The 22,228-nt window shown below is 37.9% G+C and overlaps 1 protein-coding gene across 3 annotated transcripts; it reads right to left on the bottom strand.

Annotated features, from left to right (window-relative positions):
• Positions 1-112: 112 nt before the first annotated feature.
• Positions 113-18,855, bottom strand: osbpl2a (oxysterol binding protein-like 2a). 3 transcript variants are annotated; one of them, XM_081386655.1, is made up of 14 exons: positions 18,743-18,855; positions 14,273-14,370; positions 14,088-14,199; positions 13,913-13,988; positions 13,629-13,763; positions 13,448-13,545; positions 13,187-13,369; positions 12,493-12,600; positions 12,242-12,331; positions 11,919-12,045; positions 10,850-10,969; positions 3,505-3,628; positions 3,300-3,390; positions 113-2,026 (listed from the first exon to the last, which is right to left on the bottom strand). In XM_081386655.1, exons 2-14 carry the CDS (start codon positions 14,307-14,309, stop codon positions 1,924-1,926), a joined length of 1,404 nt encoding a protein of 467 aa, XP_081242781.1. In that variant the 5' UTR covers positions 14,310-14,370; positions 18,743-18,855; the 3' UTR covers positions 113-1,923. The 3 variants fall into 3 exon arrangements, 2 of the variants coding, with proteins under 2 accessions (XP_081242781.1, XP_081242782.1); XR_014031698.1 differs by lacking the exon at positions 113-2,026 and adding an exon at positions 9,757-9,898 and having other exon boundaries at positions 3,374-3,390; XM_081386656.1 differs by lacking the exons at positions 113-2,026; positions 3,300-3,390; positions 3,505-3,628 and adding an exon at positions 9,455-9,898.
• Positions 18,856-22,228: the final 3,373 nt, after the last annotated feature.

The following is a 22,228-nucleotide window of genomic DNA, read 5'->3' on the forward strand; positions in this document are numbered from 1 at the left end:
TGTATGTTTGCTTTACATAGTTGCATTCAAAGTGACAAGGGTTACTTGTATGTTAACCTGATGTGACTGCTACAGGAATAACTGATAAAGATGGGGAAAAATCATAAGACAATTAGGGATGAGATGTTTTTAATGTCTCAAGATTCAAAGGACATTTAAAGCCATTAAGGTAGCAGCTGGTGGGATCAAATACTGGTATTTCTAACTGCTAAGCATTGATAGTGAGATTAAATCATTTATGTTTAGACATGCCACAATATATTGTATAAAATACACAGGGAATTCAATTTCCTTTAAAGTAGATCATGGCCCGGAGCTTGGCTTTTGGAATTGTACGCGCTACATGGAACATGTTAAAGATAAATATTCTTGTGCTACACAATAGATGATGAACTCCCATTAAGTGTAGATGCTAAACAATTCAAATATATAGATAAGAGTGTCATTAATCACTGTAGTGACATACACCTGTGTCTCCATCAAACAACACATCAGCCCAACTTTAGGCTGTGCAAAACAGCCAACATGAGTGTGTAAAACCATCAGCAAAAGTACTAGCATGCATTACACCTTTGAACTAGGCCAACTGAAGATTTTACATAAACAGTGAAGCTTATTATTGACACATAAAATTGTACAATTCATAGACAGACAGACATTCCCATCAATGTTTGCATAGCGAGATAAAATCACAGTATTGTTAAAAGTTTAGAAATAAAAGACAGTGGTGTCTTCTCGATCTCTAAAGTCATGGAAAAAATTAGTCCTTGCAGAATGAAACTTGCTGTATGGCAAAAAGCATTTGAGCAGTGAAGCACATTCTGTTCATTTTTGGTGCATGTGAGTATATATGTGGGCTAAGGTGAAGCACCTTGACATTCGTGAGCCATGACGTGAAATAAAATAAAAAGTTGAGTTTAGCACCCATCTCCATTTTATTCACCAGGATGGATCACTCAACATTGCAGTCCTGATGGGTTATATGGCTTTAGTTTCTACGAGAGGAGAAAAGGCTTTGGCAACCATAAGCATATTCAAAATATCAATGACAGGATGTTTTTTGTTATTTATAAGAGCTTTTTTTAACAATTAAAAAACTTTTTTTGCTTTTTTACCAAGTAAACATTTTTTATAAGCAGCTTTCATTTTTGTCTGTTGAACAAAAACAAAACAGATCTAAAATATGAGGAATGAGAATATTAGTTTTAGTAAACTCCCCTGTACCATGGAGATGGTGAGAATGGCCTGAGTGCCTTATGCAACCGTGATTTCTAAACATAGATGGGATGATTCTGAAAAATAAAGTCCTTTTCCTTCTCCGGTACTCAAAATCAGGCAGAATCTTTAACTATGAAGTTCCTGCACATCATGCATACCAAAACAGAGGTCATGTTTCTGAGATAAGGAAAAAAAAGCATGTACTAGAGATAAAATAGCATTAGTTTGAGCAAAAACACAAAATGAAGCTCTCCTAATAGGTTCTGAGAAACCTCACAATTCAATAATCACACAAACATTGGCTATCTTCACAGATGGCACTGGATTGATACCATCACTAACCGCTTGTACCCATAAAATGAATACCTGAGTGTAACTAGCGAGACGCATGGAAAGGTAGGTTAGCATACATAAACTAGCAAGTTTTAAACATATTCAGGTTTGCACAGAATGTTTAACTCAAAATCTAACATACATCAAAAAAGTGAATAATTTAAGGCATTCCCTACCTCTCAAAATAAATAAATAAATTCACGCTGAATTTCCAGATTCTAGTGAAGAGCAGAACTCGTGAAGAAGCTTTGTCCGAAAACTGTTCACTTGAATCTCACGTTCCGACGAAGGAAAAAGAGAAAACTGAAAAGAGCTTAAGGAGAGGAGATGATATGGACTGATCTCAAGCCTTTCTCAGTTTTCCCAACCGAATCAGTAGATGTTTGGAAGGTCAGAGTACTTCCTGTCAAAGTAACCACCCTTGAAGATCCAGTCTGCTGCCCCAGTGTACGGATTATTGCCTTGCTGGAACCATCTGAAAGATGGGAGGCCAAAAAGGTTATGAAGATAAAACCTTTTTTTGCACTAATGTTTAATCCTTTCAAGACCTATCAAAAATATTTAAATGATGATATGTGCTTTTGTAGAAGCCTGAAGTCAATGTGATTTCAAAACTATTGTAATAGTCAGTTTATCATTTAAATATAGCAATAATTTACTGCATAGTTCATTTAGAATTTTGTTTTTGAAGGTTGTAATGTTGCAGTCTTGCTTGATTCAACATTTCATTGAAGGTTTTTTTTTTAATGCCTACAGATAAAATGAGTAAATGTGCAAAACAATCCAAGAAAACAAACCGCTGAAATAGTGGGCAGTCACTGTTGTGGTCTCAAAGCGTAACTCTCGCCAAAATGCAACCTAGGGTCTTTATGTTAATCTATCCGAGGCAAACTTTCGTTTAAAAGCATAATTAGAATGGAAAAGCCACTTTTAAGTTTGACCATATTTTCGTCTTCGGTCAAATTGCCTTTTGAATGGGAGTGCTAGGGGCACGACTATGATAGCATCAAAATCGCTATTTTTAAAACACTAAGAAGGCTTAACACAACATAAAACTTTGCTCGAAGTATCACCAGGGGCTCTACACATGAACTTGAGCATTGAGAACATTGTTTGTGTGCACAGAGTTTACTAAAAAGAAAGATTTTGAACAACTCACTGTAGCTGTTGTTGTTTCCGTCCGCCGGCATTTTGTCAGTCAAAAATAGTCGATCTCCAAATGCAACGTAACTGGGAGGAAAGTAAAGATGGAAAGCTCCTAAAGCTTAGTGCCATATAAATTCACAGATAATTTGTTGTTTTGTCGCTAGTGAAAATCAAAAGTGACCTTGTATTTGAAAAAGGATCCTCATATAAGAAACAATACTAAAATTCGGCGGACGGCGACGGAAACAACAACAGCTACAGCGAGTTGTACAAAATCTTTCTTTTTAGTAAACTCTGTACACAAACAATGTTCTCAATGCTCGAGTTCATGTGTAGAGCCCCTGGTGATACTTCGAGCAAAGTTTCATGTTGTGTCGAGCCTTCTTAGTGTTTCAAAAATAGCGATTTTGATGCTATCATAGTCGTGCCCCAAGCACTCCCATTCAAAAGGCAATTTGATCGAAAACGAAAATACGGTCAAACTTAAATGTGGCGTTTCCATTCTAATTATGCTTTTAAACGAAAGTTTGCCTCAGGTAGATTAACAAAAAAAAAACAAGGTTGCATTTTGGCGAGAGTTACGCTTTAATCCAAATACTCACCTTGTAGACCATTGTTCCTCATCTTTAGCACGCTCTCTTCTGGCAGCTCTCTGTTTCTCTTCCAATCTCTCTTTCTCTTGACTTGCAGTATCTGGAATTTAAGAGTAGCTTCTAAATTTAGTGGTAAAATAAGTAGAGCAACCTCTAAGAGGTAGCTTACAAGACAAATGGTAACAGAACGGGCCAAAAGAGAGATTGCCCATACCTATATCCCCATTTTCCATAGCTCTGATGTCTGGCCGCAGGCGACAGTCTGTTGGTGCTAAGACTCCAATCATGCCTGGCTCCAGCTCGTTAAGCGTCATTGCAAAGTTAGTAAAATTATACATCTAAATAGAATCGAGGAAAGAGAACAAAGAGAGAATAAGTACTGTATTGCAAAACTAGCTAGATAAAGTGTCTGCATTTGTAAGAGCGAAAACAAGAAGGATTTCCAACTGGTATTAGCATCCGTCTCGGGAAAGTGTCCAGTGTCATTTCATTTTGGTTGACATGCCAGTGGCGTAGCCAGAATTAGAATTTTGGGGGGTCCAATATGTGCAATGTAATGTTGTCAAAACTATAGATTTTTAATGAAGTACTGAAATATCTGAAAAGCTTAATACTCTTTTTCCGCAGAATAGATACACTATACCAGCTGCGCTTTCTCACTCTCTCATCTCTCCGACAGCGAGTTGACACACAAACCCGCCTCCCCTCACTCACTCGTTTCATTTGCCCCTGATGAATATTGTTGCTGTTACAGGGCTTGAATTTCGGCATGGGATTGCACGCACTGCGCATAATTCTATTCATTAATGCATATTTTGTGCTCACACACAAAGTGCGCACACATAAAGCCGCCTTTCAGTACTGAATTGAGTTCTTTTTCGCTGGTTATTGCGCTTAAACAGTAAAATACACACAAAATAACATCAAAATGCCAGTCTTGGCGAGTATTAACATAAACACAATCAGTTATGTTTACAGTGAATGTAAACAGTTGAGAAAGAAAACGCATATGTAACAGTATAATGCATGCGTCAGGTCCATAGACTGTAAAAAAATATGGACGTAGTGTGACATCACCCGTAGGTTTCTGAAGACCGTTTTTGAAGCCTAAAGTGGGCGTAGCCGACCGTCGCCATCTTGGCAGCGCGTCACTCCCGGAAAAACGAAAATGGGGAAAGGGGCGGGACGTGGGTGGAGCTGAGGAGCCTGGTGCTGAAACCACACCCACCTAGCTCGACGTGATCAAGTTATCTATGGATGGAAGATATTGGCGGTTGATTTTGAACCTTAATTATGCAGAAATTTAAAGGAACACTCCGACTTTTTGGGACTTTAGCTTATTCACAGTATCCCCCAGAGTTAGATAAGTCCATACATACCTTTTTCATTTCTGTGCGTTCTGTAAGTGTTATTTCAGCAACTATTTGAGCAAAGTTGCTCTACACTAGTGGTTCTCAACGGGGGCGGTACCGCCCCCCAGGGGGCGTTCAGAGAACAACGGGGGGCGTTAGAAGCAAGATTTTTGAAAGGGGGGCGTTCACGTGTTAATGGGGGGCGTTCACAAATTTTTACATTTTTTCATTTTAAGCATTTAGTAGTTGTAATAAACACTGTAAGTGGGCTATTTAAAAAGCGTTAGGACTATGTTTTTGTTAAATTATGTTGTAAAACATGCGCATTGCGCAGAGTGTGATATCATATTGTGCGCATCTATGGTGCGCGTGAAAGAATACCTCAGCAGCGCTAAAAAAAAAAACAAAAAAACATTCGTCCGCACCCGCTCTGACCGCAAGTCCACCGTCAGTGTAGTAGGTAGGCACTAGGCATGTTTTTTGTGTTCATTTCTATTGCATTACGATTGAAAGCAGTATCAATAATGTAAAAAACATGATGTGCAGTCAAGTTGTGTATATGCTGTGAGTGTTCTCACTGCGCGCGCTTGTTGTGATTCGAGGAGTTATGACGAGTTGTATTTTGACGACTTGATATTATTTCTTATTCAAAAGTTTAGAATGCCTAACATTCTAAAATCTTCCAGTTTTATGCGACATGTAGCCTATCGTTACTTTTGCAACGACTCTATTATTTTTCCAGTCATAGACCAGCGCTCAAGCACTGACTAGAATCCAGCGCTGATAAGAATCAGCATTCACGAGCTCAAAAATGTGTTTGGCGCTGACAACAATCCGGTGGTGCTGAGAATCCAGCACTTACAGTACTAGAATCAAAGGTATGGAAAGTTGACAAGCCATTAAAAAGTATTGACTTAAGAAACACATATTTTTTCAAATATTTTAAATAAATCATGTTCCCATTCACTCTGGCGACGAATTTTAAAATTAATTAAACTGTATTCTATTTATAAGGTAAAACTTTTAAATTTTTAGGCATTAACTAATTCAAATCCCAAATGCCAAAATGTTTTCTTTGTTCACCAAGTAATTTACTGGTCAGGCATTATTAACTCACATTAAGGAGAAAATTACAATTTGATGGATAATTTAAATATATTCTGCAATCACATTTTAGTAATGTATTCATTCCGCCATCACATCTGAGCAGGAAACACTGCTTGGGTAGTTTCAAGATATACAAATAATTAATAATACAATAATAATGTAATTGTTCATATGTGTTTATTCTTGTTAGAAGATTTTTTTTACTGATTATGAACACAAATTAATCACAACAAACCAAATTAATTGTAATTGTATTAATTATACCAGAAAACAAAACAAGAAAGAAAACAAGAAAACAAGCTGATACCATGGTATTTTAGGCCTACAATTCTAACATAATTTTTCATGAAAAATCAAGATTTTATTTATTTATTTTTCGAAAGTAAGGTTAATGTAAGCAGCTTCTTGCAATACTCTTCTAAATGCGTAATAAAACCTAAGTGCAAACATTACCACTTTAATGATCGTCCTTTATTTTTCAGTGCATTTGTTTTACAATATATGGCTATTACTGTCATGGGATTAATTTTATAACTATTATTATGTAGTAGTGTAATGTAGACAGACACAACTAAAAGAGGTTTAAATTTTTCTTTGTACACTGAATATGGGTTGGCACTTTTAATTTTGAACTCTCAAAGTGCACCAGATTGATGAATTTAACATTAAAATGCACAAAATTTTCTTACGGGGGGGCATGCCCCCGGACCCCCCTAGAAGGCTTGAGGTCCACTCACCACAGATTTACTAAAATCCTGTGAGAAATACTGGTATTGCTATGCCAATGCAGTTTATAACTTTTTTTGGGGAGGGGGGATGAATCACTGTTGAGTATAGTTCAGTTGTATTAACAAAAGACAATTTTGCACTTATTTCATCTATTAACTCTCACTCATTCCTGCTTGCTCAGTAGTTTGGGGGTGGGGGGCGTTCAGGGACCTGAATATTGGATAGGGGGCGCTGGCCCAAAAAAGGTTGAGAACCACTGCTCTACACCCACCGCTAGCCTAGCTTAGCACAAAGACTGGATGTAAATGGATAAGGTAGCATACTAATCCCAATAAGTGACAAAATAATGCAAACATTTTCCTATTTACATGTTGTGATCTGTATAGTCACAGCGTGTACAAATAACAAGGCTATATGAGACAGAGACCATTTTTAATCGTATAAATACTGGGAACTATATTCTCACTAGGCGTAGGAGCACAGCTACTTGGGCGGAGTGGCTACTTGGGCGGAGTGATTAGCGCAGCACACGAGACGCCCTGTTGATGGTTCCGTAAACAAAACAAACGTGACTAACTAGCTAGTAGCGAACGTGACTCGTGATCATGGCTGACTTTGAGGAATTGTCAGAGGAATTTTACTGGGTATCAAACCAAGATCCAGAACCATATAGTTTTGAGCCAGAATACACAGATGAGGAGTTACAAACTTTGGAAGCTGTAAGACAAGATACAGCGAACACCCATGATTGTAAACTATAAATTTACTATCTAGTAATTGCTGACTCTATTACTCCAACTCTGAGCAAACTCTCTGCTCCTCACCACAGGGCGTCTCGTGTGCTGCGCTAATCACTCCGCCCAAGTAGCTGTGCTCCTACGCCTAGTGAGAATATAGTTCCCAGTATTTATACGATTAAAAATGGTCTCTGTCTCATATAGCCTTGTTATTTGTACACGCTGTGACTATACAGATCACAACATGTAACTAGGAAAATGTTTGCATTATTTTGTCACTTATTGGGATTAGTATGCTACCTTATCCATTTACATCGAGTCTTTGTGCTAAGCTAGGCTAGCGGTGGGTGCGTCAAATAACACTTACAGAACGCACAGAAATGAAAAAGGTATGTATGGACTTATCTAACTCTGGGGGATACTGTGAATAAGCTAAAGTCCCAAAAAGTCGGAGTGTTCCTTTAAGGCAGGGATGGGCAAACTACGGCCCGCGGGCCACATGCGGCCCGTTAGGCTGTTTAATCCGGCCCGCCGAGTATTTAAAAAAATTGTCTTAAGATCGCATTAATTTTGCCTTTTTTCTTGCAATACTTTGCGTTATATATTTATATATATATATATTGCGTTGCATATATTTGACAATCGGAATATCAGATATTGCATGCCATAGCTAACAAATGTAAAAAAGGAAAAATGACATAAAAGCAGATCATCATTCATTCAGCGCTGTTGTGGCTGCGGTGTGTCACGTAACAAGCAATGACGCGTCACTATGGAAACCAAACAGACAGCGCCTTAAGCGCATAGACTTGTTGCACGTTAATGTTTTTTCCTTTTTTGGAAACTCAATGAGAAAAAAAAATGTTTGGTAACCGCTTGCACACCTTAGTTTTTCCTTTGATTTGTCTGCTATTTAGTTTCTTTGCTCCTCTGGATTTGTGGATGTATCCTGCCCGATTCCGTTTACCGACCTTTATCGTCCGGCTTTTGACTACGCTCCCCTGTCTGCCATACAGAACCCGTTTTTTTTTTTTTTTCATTAAATGTTCTGATCTCCCTTTGCCTTTTATGTTTTATTTTATTATTCTTAAAATAAATTTGTATATTCGTTTATTTCCACAAATGTATGACTTTTGGAAGTGCAAATTGCCATTCAGTTTTAATTAAGTTGAATTAACGTAACCTGTAATTTTTACTCTTCTAAGTGTACACTTGCAGATGTTTTGTTTCTAATTTACTGTTAGGCCATTAAATAATAATAAGGATAAACAATATTTAAAAAGTATAGGCTATAATTATCTAACATCTTTAAAAATTAACATCAAAACATAACATGCTAAATGGGGGATATCTACCATAAAAAAAATTATTGTCAGAATGTCGTCTCTCAGTTGTTGAATTTCGCACAGACATTGCCACAACATTGTCTGTTTGCTCAGCCCGATCTTATGAAAGTGCGAATACCACGAATTGTATTTGTAGTGCATAATATGTTTTCGCGTGCATATGATATGCACTTTATGGCGTGAAATAGGCACGCACTCCACACCCCTAATCCTAACCAAGGGGTTTACAGTGTGTAGCATGCACGCAAAAAAAAAAAAAAAAAAAAAAAAAAAGATTTTTGGGCCGGCTACTGCTACTGGGCCGGCCCTCTGTCAAATTTTTAAAACCCAGTGTGGCCCTTGAGCCAAAAAGTTTGCCCACCCCTGCTTTAAGGCTTAATATAATTTAAATGGATGAGTTATAAAAAAAATCACCCCCCTCACAGTTGTCATGAAGGGCAAAATTAGCTGTATAGACCTAAGCCACTTTTTAGTCCAGGCTGTAAACATGTTTTTTTTCTGCTGTAAAGTTGGGCATTTCAACATGGGGGAGATGCAGATTTGACTCACTTTTGCAGCCAGCCTCAAGCGGCCAGTTGATGAATTGCCGTTTAATTCACTTCCGTGTTGGTTTCAAGAGAGAGACAGGGAGGTTGCCACTTGGTCAGGTCTTAAAGTGACAGCAGTGAAAATGCATGGCTAGTAACTTATATATATATATATATATATATATATATATACACACACAAGTTATATATATATATATATATATATATATATATATATATATATATATATATATATATATATATATACACACATAAATATACACAAAATATATTCCACTTAAATTTACACAAAATATATTCCACTTAAATACACAATAACAAAACAAAAGAAAAAACAGTACGACAAGTAAGCCGAGGTTCGATGAATTTTTGTGACGTGCTCCACAACTTAACGGCAAGAAAACCCGAGACAGCAGGAAAACCCGAGACGGCAGGAAGCGGCATCCTGTTTGTTTTCTTTATTTTACAAAAGCACAATGTTTTGTTTTGTTTTTATTGTGAGTACACAAATAAGATACCCTTTACAGTTTCAAATGATGTCTTACTCTTATCTGTATGACCATAAATGACGTATTTCAAGTTGTTTCCGCTGTTATAATGAGACAAATTCATTTGGCATTGTGCCGATTTGTGTTGTGGAAGCCTACTATAGTCCAGTGATGAAATATGCGAGTCCTGGAAATGGAAAGCCGCAGGTGTCTCTTCACTCGCTGTCTCCTCGTGGAAAGGTGAAGTAAGCTCAGATGTAGATTGCACTTTTTCTCCTTCTCGCTCATCTTTCCGTGATTTCTTGAAAAAGCGTAATATTGAACTATGTGCATCCGCCATTGTCACCGCATGTTAATGAACTCTCACGCGCAAAGAAAATGACAGCGTAGGCTACGCACAACACGTTAATCAAACTTTGAATACAGCCGTTGCATTTTACCACACAGCATTGGTCAATCTATCAATTAGAGTAATAAATCAACAATTCCTTATTTTTTTTATTTTAAGCAATCAGGAATCTGGGGGGGGCGGCCCAGAAATGTAAATAAAGGGGCCTAGGCCCCCCCAGGCCCCATTGGCTATGCTACTGCGGCATGCTTTAGCATTTGTAGTGCAGATGCAATGTGGTCACATGCAAACAACCAATTATGCTTTTTACATTTTCAAATTTCTTTAATGTGTAATGTTGCTGTTTGAGCATGAAAAAGGTCTGCAGAGTTAAAAAGCACAAAGTCTACTCCATAGAGAGTTATTCTCTATATCAGTAAGCACTGTTTCTGAACTCCTTGAAACACCTCCATTGTAGTTTTGAGTTTTCTTCAGGTAACATACACATCACAATATTCTTCATTTAAATAATTCCTACCTTCCAAAAAAGGGGGCAAGGCCTGGGTGTGTTACGTTAGTATGAGTAGTGTTAGTGTTGAAACACAGGGCCGTGACATTTTGAAAAAAAAAAAAAAAAACGCTCAAAGTGGTTGACCAATCACAACACACTTGTCAAGCTGACCAATCAGAGCATACTGGGCTTTTCGAAAGGAGGGGCTTCGTAGAGACAGGAACTAAACAGAGTGTTACTGACAGACTAGGAGAGAGCTGCTGCAACAATATAAAATATGCAAAAAATAATGTTTTTGAACATTCAAATCATAAAAACCTATTCTTATAGGCCTCAAAAACAAAATCAAGACTTTGTAAAAGGGCATAATAAGGCCTCTTTAATACCATGCGAAATTCCAAGGTTGTGGTTACCTGTGTCGAGTGTGGCGGTCGAGGGGCTACTCTCCACAGAAGAACACTGCCTGGGATCATAGTGACTGTCTCCTGGACATCTGGCATATCATCTGCTTCATCACCCCCTGTACCCTGTTCCTAATCACATTCATAGAGTACTATCATTAATAGTACTACCCCCAAATGCACCATGTTCATTAAAAACTACAGATAGAGCAAGATCAGGAAACCACATGGACTAGGATAACTAACTGAACAACTAACTCCACTAAGGTGGCTCAGCTACTGTAGCATCACTGCTAAAACCCACTGTCTTTACCTTCACCTCTCACTGAAATTGCATGTTAATACAAAGGAGGAAAAGAGGTTATATATTTATATAACACTGTTTACTTGTATCAAATAATAATAATAAAAATATTTTTTATTTAATTACATTTTATTTTTCAATTAACACCACCATTCAAATGTTGGGGTCAGAAAGATCTAAAGAAATGAATAGCTTTATTCAGCCATGAATTTGAACTATCACACACACACACAAAATGATCACCTGTTTTTAAGATTAATAATAAGAAATGTTTCTTGAGCACCAAATCATATAAAAATGATTTCTGAAGGATCATGTGAATGAAGACTGGAGTAATGCTGCTGAAAATTCAGCCTCGCCATCACAGGAATAAATTACATTTTAAAATATATTAAAATAGAAAACAGATGTTTTGAGTTGTAATAATATTAAAAACATTGATAAATCATACAGACCATGTACATGTAAATCATGTACAGTAGTGTATATTTAATATGTATTCTACTGAAATAAAATCAAATTTCTGATTAAGTATCACAGAAAAAAAATTGACAATGTTTGAATAGTGACATAAAAACCAAAACTCCAACAGAGTTACACACTGGAAAGACCTCACTCTGGCTGATCTCTCTTCAACAAAGATCCTGAAACTTTTTCGGTTGGCATAGTGTTGCAAGCTCTACTGAGGATGCGTCAGAGCCCTTTTGGACTTCCGTGTGAAAACAGAACAGAAAAGTATGGCTCTGCAGTAAGAGATAAATGACTAACGCCTTTTACCTGCTTGTGTTTCTTGGAATCTCCTCCACTTTTCTTCTCTGCTTTCCTGTTGGCTTCGAAGACTTTTGGCTCAATGCTAAATACGCACTCTGTCCACTTCCCGTAGAGAACGCGATGCTTCTTTTTACTGAAATACACCCAAACACAATGAGTCATATATACACGACATCAAATCTATAAAGAGTTAAAAATAAAACTACATTTACAATCCAGCTGTAAAAGACATTGCTGATGCCTTTAGACACAGAGTGGATGTGCAGTGTGAACACTAGAGGCAAGGAGCCAGATATACCCACTGACATTTGATACGAACGACTGCTCACCTCTTGTCCTGGATATATCCCTCAACCCTATGCAGCTCTTTGCCAAACATGCCGCACGGCTTAAAATTCAGCACACACTTGTCCCCAGTGCTGAAATGAACAGAGAGGAGGTTTCCCAATCAAGAACAAGGCACCAACCACACTGAGTGAACACTGATCCACAATGACAACATTATATAAATGCTGGAAAATGGTATAGAGTGAAAATGCAGGCTGGATATTTAGGGTCAGAAAGGAAAGAGATGACATACCTGTGGTTGACAATCTCCACTGTCCCATACTGCTCAATCCACAGTTTCCCCAGGATAACATTATGCACACAGCACATAGGGTTTGTCCATGTGTAAGCTTCTCTGTGCCTGAGGAAAATAATAATAACATTAGTTAACATAAACTAACTATGAGCAATATATTTTTAGATAATACTTTATTATTATAAGGTGACGTAGTTACATGTTACTACATGTACTTACTCTAGTAATAACAGTAAATTATGCATAATTACAAGTAACTAACCCCAAACTCTAACCTCTATAGTAAGTACATACTTATTTGAGTATTCACTAATGCATTCACTAATGTTAACAGATGACTTTTCAAATATATTAATGTATAAATTAACAAATGCTGTAGAGGTGTTGTTCAAGTGTTGTCCTTTAGGTCATTTTAACTAATGAAGAATTAAAAAAGAGCTCAGCCATAACTTAGACACAAAATCTCTTTTATACACATACAAAACATGCTGAATAATAAATGGACATTCCAGCATTTTACTTATCTAGTAAATAAAGCTACTTCCAAAGCAACTTACAGTTCACTGAGGGCAGGGAAAGGTTACGTGCCTTGATCAAGGGTGTGGCTGTGCTTGAGTATCTCAGTGACTCTCCAGCTCCAATAAAAAAGCGATCATACTGTACTTGGTGATGTCACATGAATAAAACTCACTTGGACAGCTCAAGTGTCATGGTGCCTTTAGGCTCCGCCTCCACACTCTTCCCCCAGAATTTCAGTTTAGGATAGATGGAGCCGTGAAACGAGAAGTCCTGATTGAGTGACTCTGCGTAGAAGGCGCTGATTGGTGGATGGTGGCTCACCTGTTCTGAGATCATGTGGTAACCCTCATCCTCCCTGAGCACAGATATGCAAATCATTAGTGCAAGCTAATTTTGTAGAAGAAGATGTATAGCGTTTGCTCTGTAGATTTACCTTGTAAGCTCAAAAGTCTCTCCTAATAAAGGATTAAAAGGTTTTCCAGTTCTGTCCCATTGTGAAGCAACTGCAGAAACGGCGAATGCTGCAACAAGCTGACAAATGAGATGCAAAAGGCTTTGATTGAGACTTCCATGCAAGCACACATGTGAAAATAAATAATAGAGGAGGTACTAACCTGCATTCGCTCAATAGAGTCAGAATGTTTACAAGCTTTATGGATGAGGTATGTATGTTCCATGTACTCTGTAATCCTCTGCAAGAAGCTCAGTGGTTCGTTGAAAACAATAGGCATTGTTATCTTGGACAGCTCCTGCAAAGATAAAGTATTCCCAGATAGAACTGGCTTGGACAACGACAATACAATCTAAATAATATGTTTCTTTTACAAGTTCATATTTCATGCTTTGTTTAAACTGAGCACTTTTGACCAACAGCTTGGTCAAAGTAGCTTACGCTCACCATTCCAATGCATTTCTTCAGGAAGCCCCATACACTGAAGTCATTTCTGGAGAACATGGGCGCTGGAAGAGTAGTTCTGAGCACACGGACACACATATTAATGCATTACTCAATCCAATAGATAAAGACCTTCACATTCCGTTTCCTGCCGCTGGATATTATTCTGACACCTTACCGCCTCGCGAACACTCCATTCTCAGACGGCACTTTGCCATTCACACTCTGCTTGTTCGAATAGACGCAGGCATCTTTAAAGCTGACTTCACACGAGTCGTCTGATTCCAAACCTGAAACGGAAGGAGAGATTTAGCCATAGGTGACGAGAAAATGTGATGTACCTTACTTAACTTAATTCCATACCTGTCTCAGCATCATAGAACTCTTCCTCGCTGTTCATGATGGACAGTTGTTGCTGTTGATGTCAATCAGAAGGCATCGTTTCACAGCTTGAATGTGTTCTGTAGATCAAACCAGAGAACAGTAGGTTTGAATATTAAATGGATATAAAGACCTACAGCTGGACATCAGACATCATCAGTCCAACTAATAACAATGAATCATTAATGTACTGTAGACTATGCCGTGAACCTGGAACAAACTGGTCACTCATGTGGGCCCACTCTCCATCTATTCCCTTATTGAACACACACAAATCCAATCACCGCACTGCAGTCTTTAAACAGCTGTGCTTGGCAAAGCTAAGCCGACCAAGCTAATCCTTTAATGGCCAATGGCAGAAAGAGAGAGAGAGAGAGAGAGAGAGAGAGAGAGAGAGAGAGAGAGAGAGATTGCATTTAGAGAGAGAGATTGCAATAATGTCATTATTGCATTATTGTGGGCTTAATTAAATGGGTCATGAATTGAGAAATCAAATTTTCCTTGATCTTTTGACATAAGAGTACTAAAAAATATCCTGTACGTTTCAGAACCCAAAACTTCCTCAGCCCAAAAACAGCTTTTATTGAAACCAAACTGCTAAAAGTCTGACAAAAGATGGCATCAGCAGAAGAAGATCAATGCCTACTTCTACATCATTGCTCTTTAGCCCCGCCCACCAATTTGCACATGTAGTGGGAGGTGAGAGAGAGGCAAACACAGTACTTACTGTGATTAGATGCCTCTGAGGACTACAAGACTTTTTGCAGTCTTTGCATTGCCTGCTTCTTGTGATCCTCAAGTGTGGATGAACTTTATTTTTAACGAAGTTCCAGATTGTATCAGTAAGACAACAATGCGCATGTCATTTTCATACAAGACACAGTTCGACGCAGACTGAAAATAAAAGATGATGAGACGACTATAGTGTCGCTACACACAAGTGTAACAATGTTTTCCGTTTTCACAATGTGTCACTATTGCTTTGTCTGTCATTTGATATGTAATGATTTTACATTCTGTTTACTGAAAATGATGAATGATGAATATATGAATGTATAAGAATGAATATAAGAACAAACAATGGTACATTCATTCATAATTTGTCTACACAAAACACCATAAGTTATCCTTTGTCAACTATACCTCTGGTAACTCCAAGTATTTTAGCCGGTTGACATTTTTCAACATTGGATGTTTTCAAAACAATTCCACACGTGTAATGGTGGGGCGTAGAAAATCATTTTAATATGCAAAGCTGTTCCCTAATCATAGCAGTATTTACTTCCATATCTTGAATGCAGCATGCCTTTCAAAGAGAGGGTCAAAAACAGGATTGAAAGTAGCCTAATTCTTCTAAATTATGATGTTTTTGCTTGTAAAATGTGTAAAAAGTAGACCTCAGAGAAAATTATATATTTTAAAAAAATGCAGTTCATGACCCCTTTAATGTAAAAATCCCACTCAGAATTTATGACGCAAATGTCCTGGTAGCACAAATATCATGTCCAATCTAATTAAAACACATAGGCTATTCATGTTGATTTCATATGGTTTTGAAAAACTTTTATGCCATTTTCAGTAAAAGTACATAAAATATATTTAAAGGAAAAACATTGGGTTTAGAAATTAGTCTCCAGGGCTGCATTTATTTCATAAAAATACAGTAAAGAGTAATATTGTGAAATATTATTACTTTAACTAGTTTTTATTTTAATATATGATGGTAAAGCTGAATTTGTGTCACATGATCCTTCAGAAATCATAACAATATTCTGAACTGGTGCTCAAGAAACATTTCTCATTATCAATATTGAAAACAGTAAATAAAAAATGTGGAAAGCATGATACTTTTTTTCAGGACTCTTTGATGAACAGAAACTTCAAAAGAGCATTAAGTTTAAATTGATATTTTTTGCAACAATGTAAAATGAGATCGTGTAAAAGTATTCGTGCAAAATATTCCCTAGTTTGTGTTTTTATTCCCGGCATGCTGGTTTTACCGCATGATTTTGATCGCAACACATAACTTTGATTTTGCAAGGAAAAATTAAAACTGAAACACACGCCCTTTTCAAGAATTTCATTCTTTTAATGAGGCTTTTTTTTCTTCATTATTTTATCAGGAAAGTTGACATTTTTTAAATAAATAAAAAAGGTTCATCATGAAGGAAGTGTATTCAAATAACTGTATGAATTAGATTTGAAATATATATATTTGAATAAATAAAAAAGGACAAATTGTGCATCACGCCATTGACCCCACACACGAACAGAAACAGGAATAGAGAGTTAAAAGGCAAAACTCTATAAAACAAAGGATTCAAGCTACTCTTCAACAGCCCTTATACAGCTGATGACCACCAACATGCAAAGCAGTTTAAAAAACTATTGGCCATATAACGGAGGTGGGCACCATGCAAATTATTTTGAACACGGACAGGCAAAGCAGACACTTATCAAGTTGACAGCTATCACATATTCAAACACCCATGTGGTAAACTGCCAATAGAGGAAGTCTTGGCTGGCTGAGCAGCACGTAGCTCCCGTCGTTTTGCAACCACACAAATTCAAGGTACATCAACAGAAATGAATGCAGACTAGAGATGGCAGTGACTGATCACACGCTTTGGATCAGAACAAAGAAAAACCTTGGACTCTTAATGTGAAGGATAGGGTGTAAAGGCAGCCAAACTTTAGTCGCTACAGTTCATAAAACAGACCATTTGTAGAAACCACGAAAAACCGTTGAAGATAGCTTTCAAAGTTAAAGATCTGTGAATAATACAATATTTCAATATTGTTTAAAATATCAACAGAAATATCATCTAGTTCCATTACACAATATACAGCCTTCAACACTGCACACCTTACCCAAACAGACATAAACAGAATTATTTAATCATCATATATCTGCAAGAAAACTCCCTAGATAACATATTGACAGATCACAACCTTTTTATACTTCATTTTAAACATAATCAAGTAAATAAAATACCTCAGAATCTTTCAGCTAAAGTGAAATTTGGATGCATGTCCTTTGGCTATAATGGGCTACTAACAGTGAACAGAGAAATCTAGTCATACAACTGACTGGGAAATGATAGTGTTACAGATGGTGACTTAAGACAACCGCATAAGTAGTTGGTTCTCAGAAAAAGCTGTGCAGTTCCTGGTAGTTAGGCTAAACTTGAAGAAGCTCATTTAGATATCACCAATTGCTATTGCACATGTCATAGATCCCCTAAATAATGCCATTCATTTTCAAGTTGTAAAACTTGCTGTGCAAAAATACCTAATATACAATGGTCTATAACTTGCAAACTACACTTTGTAAGTTATTGTTTGTTCAGCTGGCTCTCATTTATCCCAATATTACCAATAGTTTTGGACTTTATATTGACATTTGACGCATAAAGTTAGCTTACTAACTGTTGCTGCTTCAGTCTTAACTGACGGAAAGCACTATATGAAATAAACATATTATTAGCAGCAGTAGTCAAATAAAACAGCTTTGTCTAGAAGACTGGAGTCACGTGAGAGTATACACTACCACTCAAAAGATTTAAATCAGGGAGATTTTTAATGATAAAAAAGAAATAAGTCTCTTATGCTCACCAAGGCTGCATTTATTTGATAAACTACAGTAAGTAATAGTGTGAAATATTATTACAATTAAAAATACTATATTTCCATTTTACTGAATTTTAAAATGTAACTTATTCAGCAGCCAACACTCCAATTTTAAGTGTCATATGATCTTTCAGAAATCATTTTGGTGGTCAACCTCAAGCAACATTCCTTTTCATCAATGCTGTGCTGCTTAATATTTTAGAGGAAACCTTGATACTTTTTTTTTTTTTACAGTAAAAAGTAAGGAAACTTTTTTACTTTTTTCTTCATAATTGAGTCAAAAATACTTCCCCAAATTTGAACTGCTGTCAACTAACAAATGGATGTGTCTCATCATCTCTCATTATGAGTGTCACTGAATGCAGTGGAGCAGATTTAACCCATCAAAACTACAGGGCAAACAGATCACCAATTCACATGATACAATTCACCATACAATTCACAATACAATTCACCCATCCAAATCATAGTCTAGCTAACGTCCAGCCATCCCTGCATGAGGGCAGGCTGACATTCAGGTTATACACTGTTAGATATACAAACACATCTGATGCTATGAATAACCTGCCTCGCTCGGCATCTCCAAACTAGATCTACTTAGTGTTCTAGGAAGGCACGGGGTTCTAGGAAAGCACGGGGTGTTTGGCTTGAGCTGTTTTGACCCGCGTTAGCCGCTAGCAATGCGCCTTGACCAATAACAAACCCGCATGTTACTCAACAACCCATTTGATTAAGTGAAAACCTTAAATAAAGCACAAAATAACACGACGTGTATCGTCAATCTCGCTCAACAAGCTGTATACTGTGCATGTGTCGAGTTACCTTTCAATAACGTAAAGCTGGATAGCTCCTTTTCTCCGGTGGGACAGAAACCAAGCGCCCAGTTTGGGAAGAGACTGACAGTGGGGCGGATACATTTCGCCAGGACAGTAGAGCAATCTGGATTGGAGGGTTGAGTAACGGGTCCAAACGCAGAGGGGCGGGGAAATGGTTGATTGACAGAAGAAGTAGCCTATTGTGAAAGAAGACCCCTTTGCGAACGCACGATAATAACCTTTCGAAGGGGCGGGACTATATGATGTTACATAAAGGGGTCGGTACTAAAAAGGCAGGGATGTGGGTTATTTATAATCATAATACCGGTAACAATAAATATCGCCGTAGGCTGGCAGCGGCGCTCCTTGATTGAATATGACTGCGGTCCTGGGATAATTCAAAATATGACACGAAGCTGTACGAAGCTTTAATGTAGCCTACCTGTTTGTCTTAAAGGTCCCGTTCTATGCCCCTTTTCACAAGATGTAAAATAAGTCTCTGATGTCCCCAGAGTGTGTATGTGAAGTTTGAGCTCAAAATACCCAACAGATCATTTTTTACAGCATGTTTAAATTGACATTTTTTGGGGCTCAGAAAAACGAGCCGTTTCAGTGTGTCCCCTTTAAATGCAAATGAGGTGCTGCTGGACGACACAGGGGGCGGAGCTTCATGAGCTCGTGCTCAGTCTGTCAGGAAAAATTCATCTCACGGAATGATGATAATATCAGAAACTCTCAGTAACGGCGTTCATTTCGAGTCGGACAATAATGCCTACAGAGTCAGATTGCTGTATAGAGATGAAACAGGTATAGTTTAGTAGTTTAATTACGGTTATTATAACGTATTTGTCATCTGCTTGTAGGCTATGTATCCATTATTTATTAATAGCCTACAAGTCTGCTGTCTGAATGATGATCAAACATGTACTGATGAGTTTAATAAAGTTTATTGTACATCACACAAAAGATGAAGCGTCAGTTTTACTTCAGAAAATCACCGTAAGAGCTGAGTAAACACAGTAGGCTAAGTTATAAGAAGTGCGCAAGTAGCCAGTAGAGTTGAGGGAGCATTCCTGTGGGCGGAGGTTAGTCAAGAAACGGTTCTGGTGATGTCACCAATGCAGGATGTAGAGGGGTGTAGTCCAATCGAGCCGTTTTTTGTAGTCAACTTCTGTTAAATAAAATATCTCGCTTGGCATTGAACTTTGAGCTTTATAATTTTACAGATATTATTTATGCTCTAACAGCAACATTACACACTAACTAAAGTTTGAAACATGGAATCGCATGCAACGGGACCTTTAAAATATTAGTGTGATCTGCGATCTATGTATTAATCCATAGAATATTTTCTATTCTTACTGCTTTTTCTTATTTGCAAAGCGTTGTCTATAAAACTAAACAATTCTTAAATTATAGAGAGCATTTGATTGGACAGAAAATCTAATGAGAAGCTGTGAAAAGATGAGAAGGAGCCTAGTGCAGATTGATGTTATCAAAATCATTGATCCAGTGAGAGTGAAGGGCGGAAGTGAGAGACTAAGTTTTGAATGCTTATATCTTCTAAATGTGAATTTTGTAGTTGTTTTGGAGCACACAAGCTTATAGATAACAGTAGCCCATAGGCTAACATATTCACTAAAACCCCAAAAACTTCATTGTGATTTCATGGGGATTTTAGTGTTGGGGTGGGCATTCGTTAAGGTAGAGCTGAAGGGTAGGGGGTTAGTGGTTGGGGCGGGTATTGGGTCTGTCCGGGGCTGAATCGGAGAATCGGGTCTGAGGCTGCTGTTCTCAAACTGCCGTGACGTGTGTTTCTGCGGCCAGATCTTCCGTTTCATTTGAAGCCACTAGATGTCAACCGAGCAATGTTTTTAAACTTTTAAGTTCCGTGCCTTTGAGAAGTGTGTGAGTTGTGATACACCTTCTTTCTTTTGAAACCAATTTATATATATATATATATATATATATATATATATATATATATATATATATATATATATATATATATATATATATATTGCATAGGCTATATGCATTGCAAATATGCATTGCAGGGGTGTCTTGAAAAAAATCTAATTTTTTAATCCTAGAAAAGCAATGGTTTGGCACTTCTAGCTGTTCGTAATCATGCCAGTAAAGCTGAGTTAACTCTGACTCAGAGAGAGAGAGAGAGAGACAGAGAGAGAGAGAGAGAGAGAGGGGGAAAAGCTCCTGTTTTCGGGGCGGAGATTTTGGAGTTTTAAAGGCACATGGCCACACACAGTAAAGATATTCACTCAACCAGACTAACGGCTTTACTCGGATTTACCTTAACTTTTCCTCATCTCACACAAACTCTTCAGAGGACTCTACTGGCATTCTCATTATACTGCCTGGAAACATAAACACACAGAATTGTCTTCTTTCTTCACATAAGCAATGAACGGTGAATAAGAGGAGATTCTCATATTTGAACGCCAACAATGACAAAGACCAAAGTTGAGGCCAATCCTGAGTCTAATGCACGCTCATCCCAGCACGGACGGGACGGGCAGGATAAAGCCTGTGGAGGAGACGCGGTCAGCCACCAGTCAAGACAAATCCACCGGCATCATGTGCAACACATGACGTCAAAACAACCTCAGGCGAACGCGGCTCCCTCACAGAACAAGACTAAGGAGATTCACTCCAAGAAACCAAAGCGTGGATTATCTGTCACGCCAAACATCCATGCTGGGAAAACGGAGATGAAACCAGAGTCGAGAAAACGCTCCGATAGCAATCGCAGTAAATCATCCGGGAGAAGAAAGCTATCGGATGGAAGCATCACGTCTGATGACCTGAGTAAGGACTCTGGCTGTGCTGCCGGGAAACTGTCTTCCACGGACAGCAGCTCTGAGATCTCGGACGCATCTGAGGAGCATAAGCAGTCCACTGATGCCCAGGGTGGTGAGGTCTGTCACAGAGGAACCCACGAAGAGATGATGGACGGTTTAGCTGAGCAAATATCAGAAGATAGAGAAGATGATGGTCTGATCAATGCCACGCTGTCCCCAGGGTTTGGCTTCGGCGAGGGAAGCATCTCTCCTGGAGACCGGTCCTACGTTTCCCAGGACAGTCGCTTGAACTTGAGCGCATCTGTGGCATTTTCGGATCTGACTGGAGACTTTGCTGATGGGGTGCATGAGGATCTGCTGAGAGAGATTGACGACCTAAGATCGGAAAATGAATATTTAAAGGTGAGATTTATTGATTGGTTGATATATTCATTTATTCTGCATGGTGTAAATTATACTAGGGCGAGTTCAAGCATATAAGATGGCTGGATGGCCAATTACAAAAACGGTATTGTTGCAAAAGTTTGTTTAATTATTTGTGTTTTAGGTATCTTTGCTGTAACAGCCTGTTTTGATGGATTTTAGGTATTATGCATCATACTTTTATGAGCCAATATGGCATAAACCATGTCACATGATGTGCAGGACTATTGATCTAGATCTTGATCAAGCTA

Source organism: Scardinius erythrophthalmus, assembly GCF_964197995.2.
Source record: "Scardinius erythrophthalmus genome assembly, chromosome: 15".
Classification (NCBI taxonomy): Eukaryota; Metazoa; Chordata; class Actinopteri; order Cypriniformes; family Leuciscidae; genus Scardinius; species Scardinius erythrophthalmus.

Coding starts and splice junctions, on each gene's coding strand:
- osbpl2a (XM_081386655.1), bottom strand. CDS start 14,309: ATGAACAGCGAGGAAGAGTTCTATGATGCTGAGACAG. Junction 12,332..12,492: donor GTGGAGATTGTCAACCACAG/GTATGTCATCTC, acceptor TGTTCATTTCAG/CACTGGGGACAAGTGTGTGC. Junction 3,629..10,849: donor GACCGCCACACTCGACACAG/GTAACCACAACC, acceptor GATTCTATTTAG/ATGTATAATTTTACTAACTT.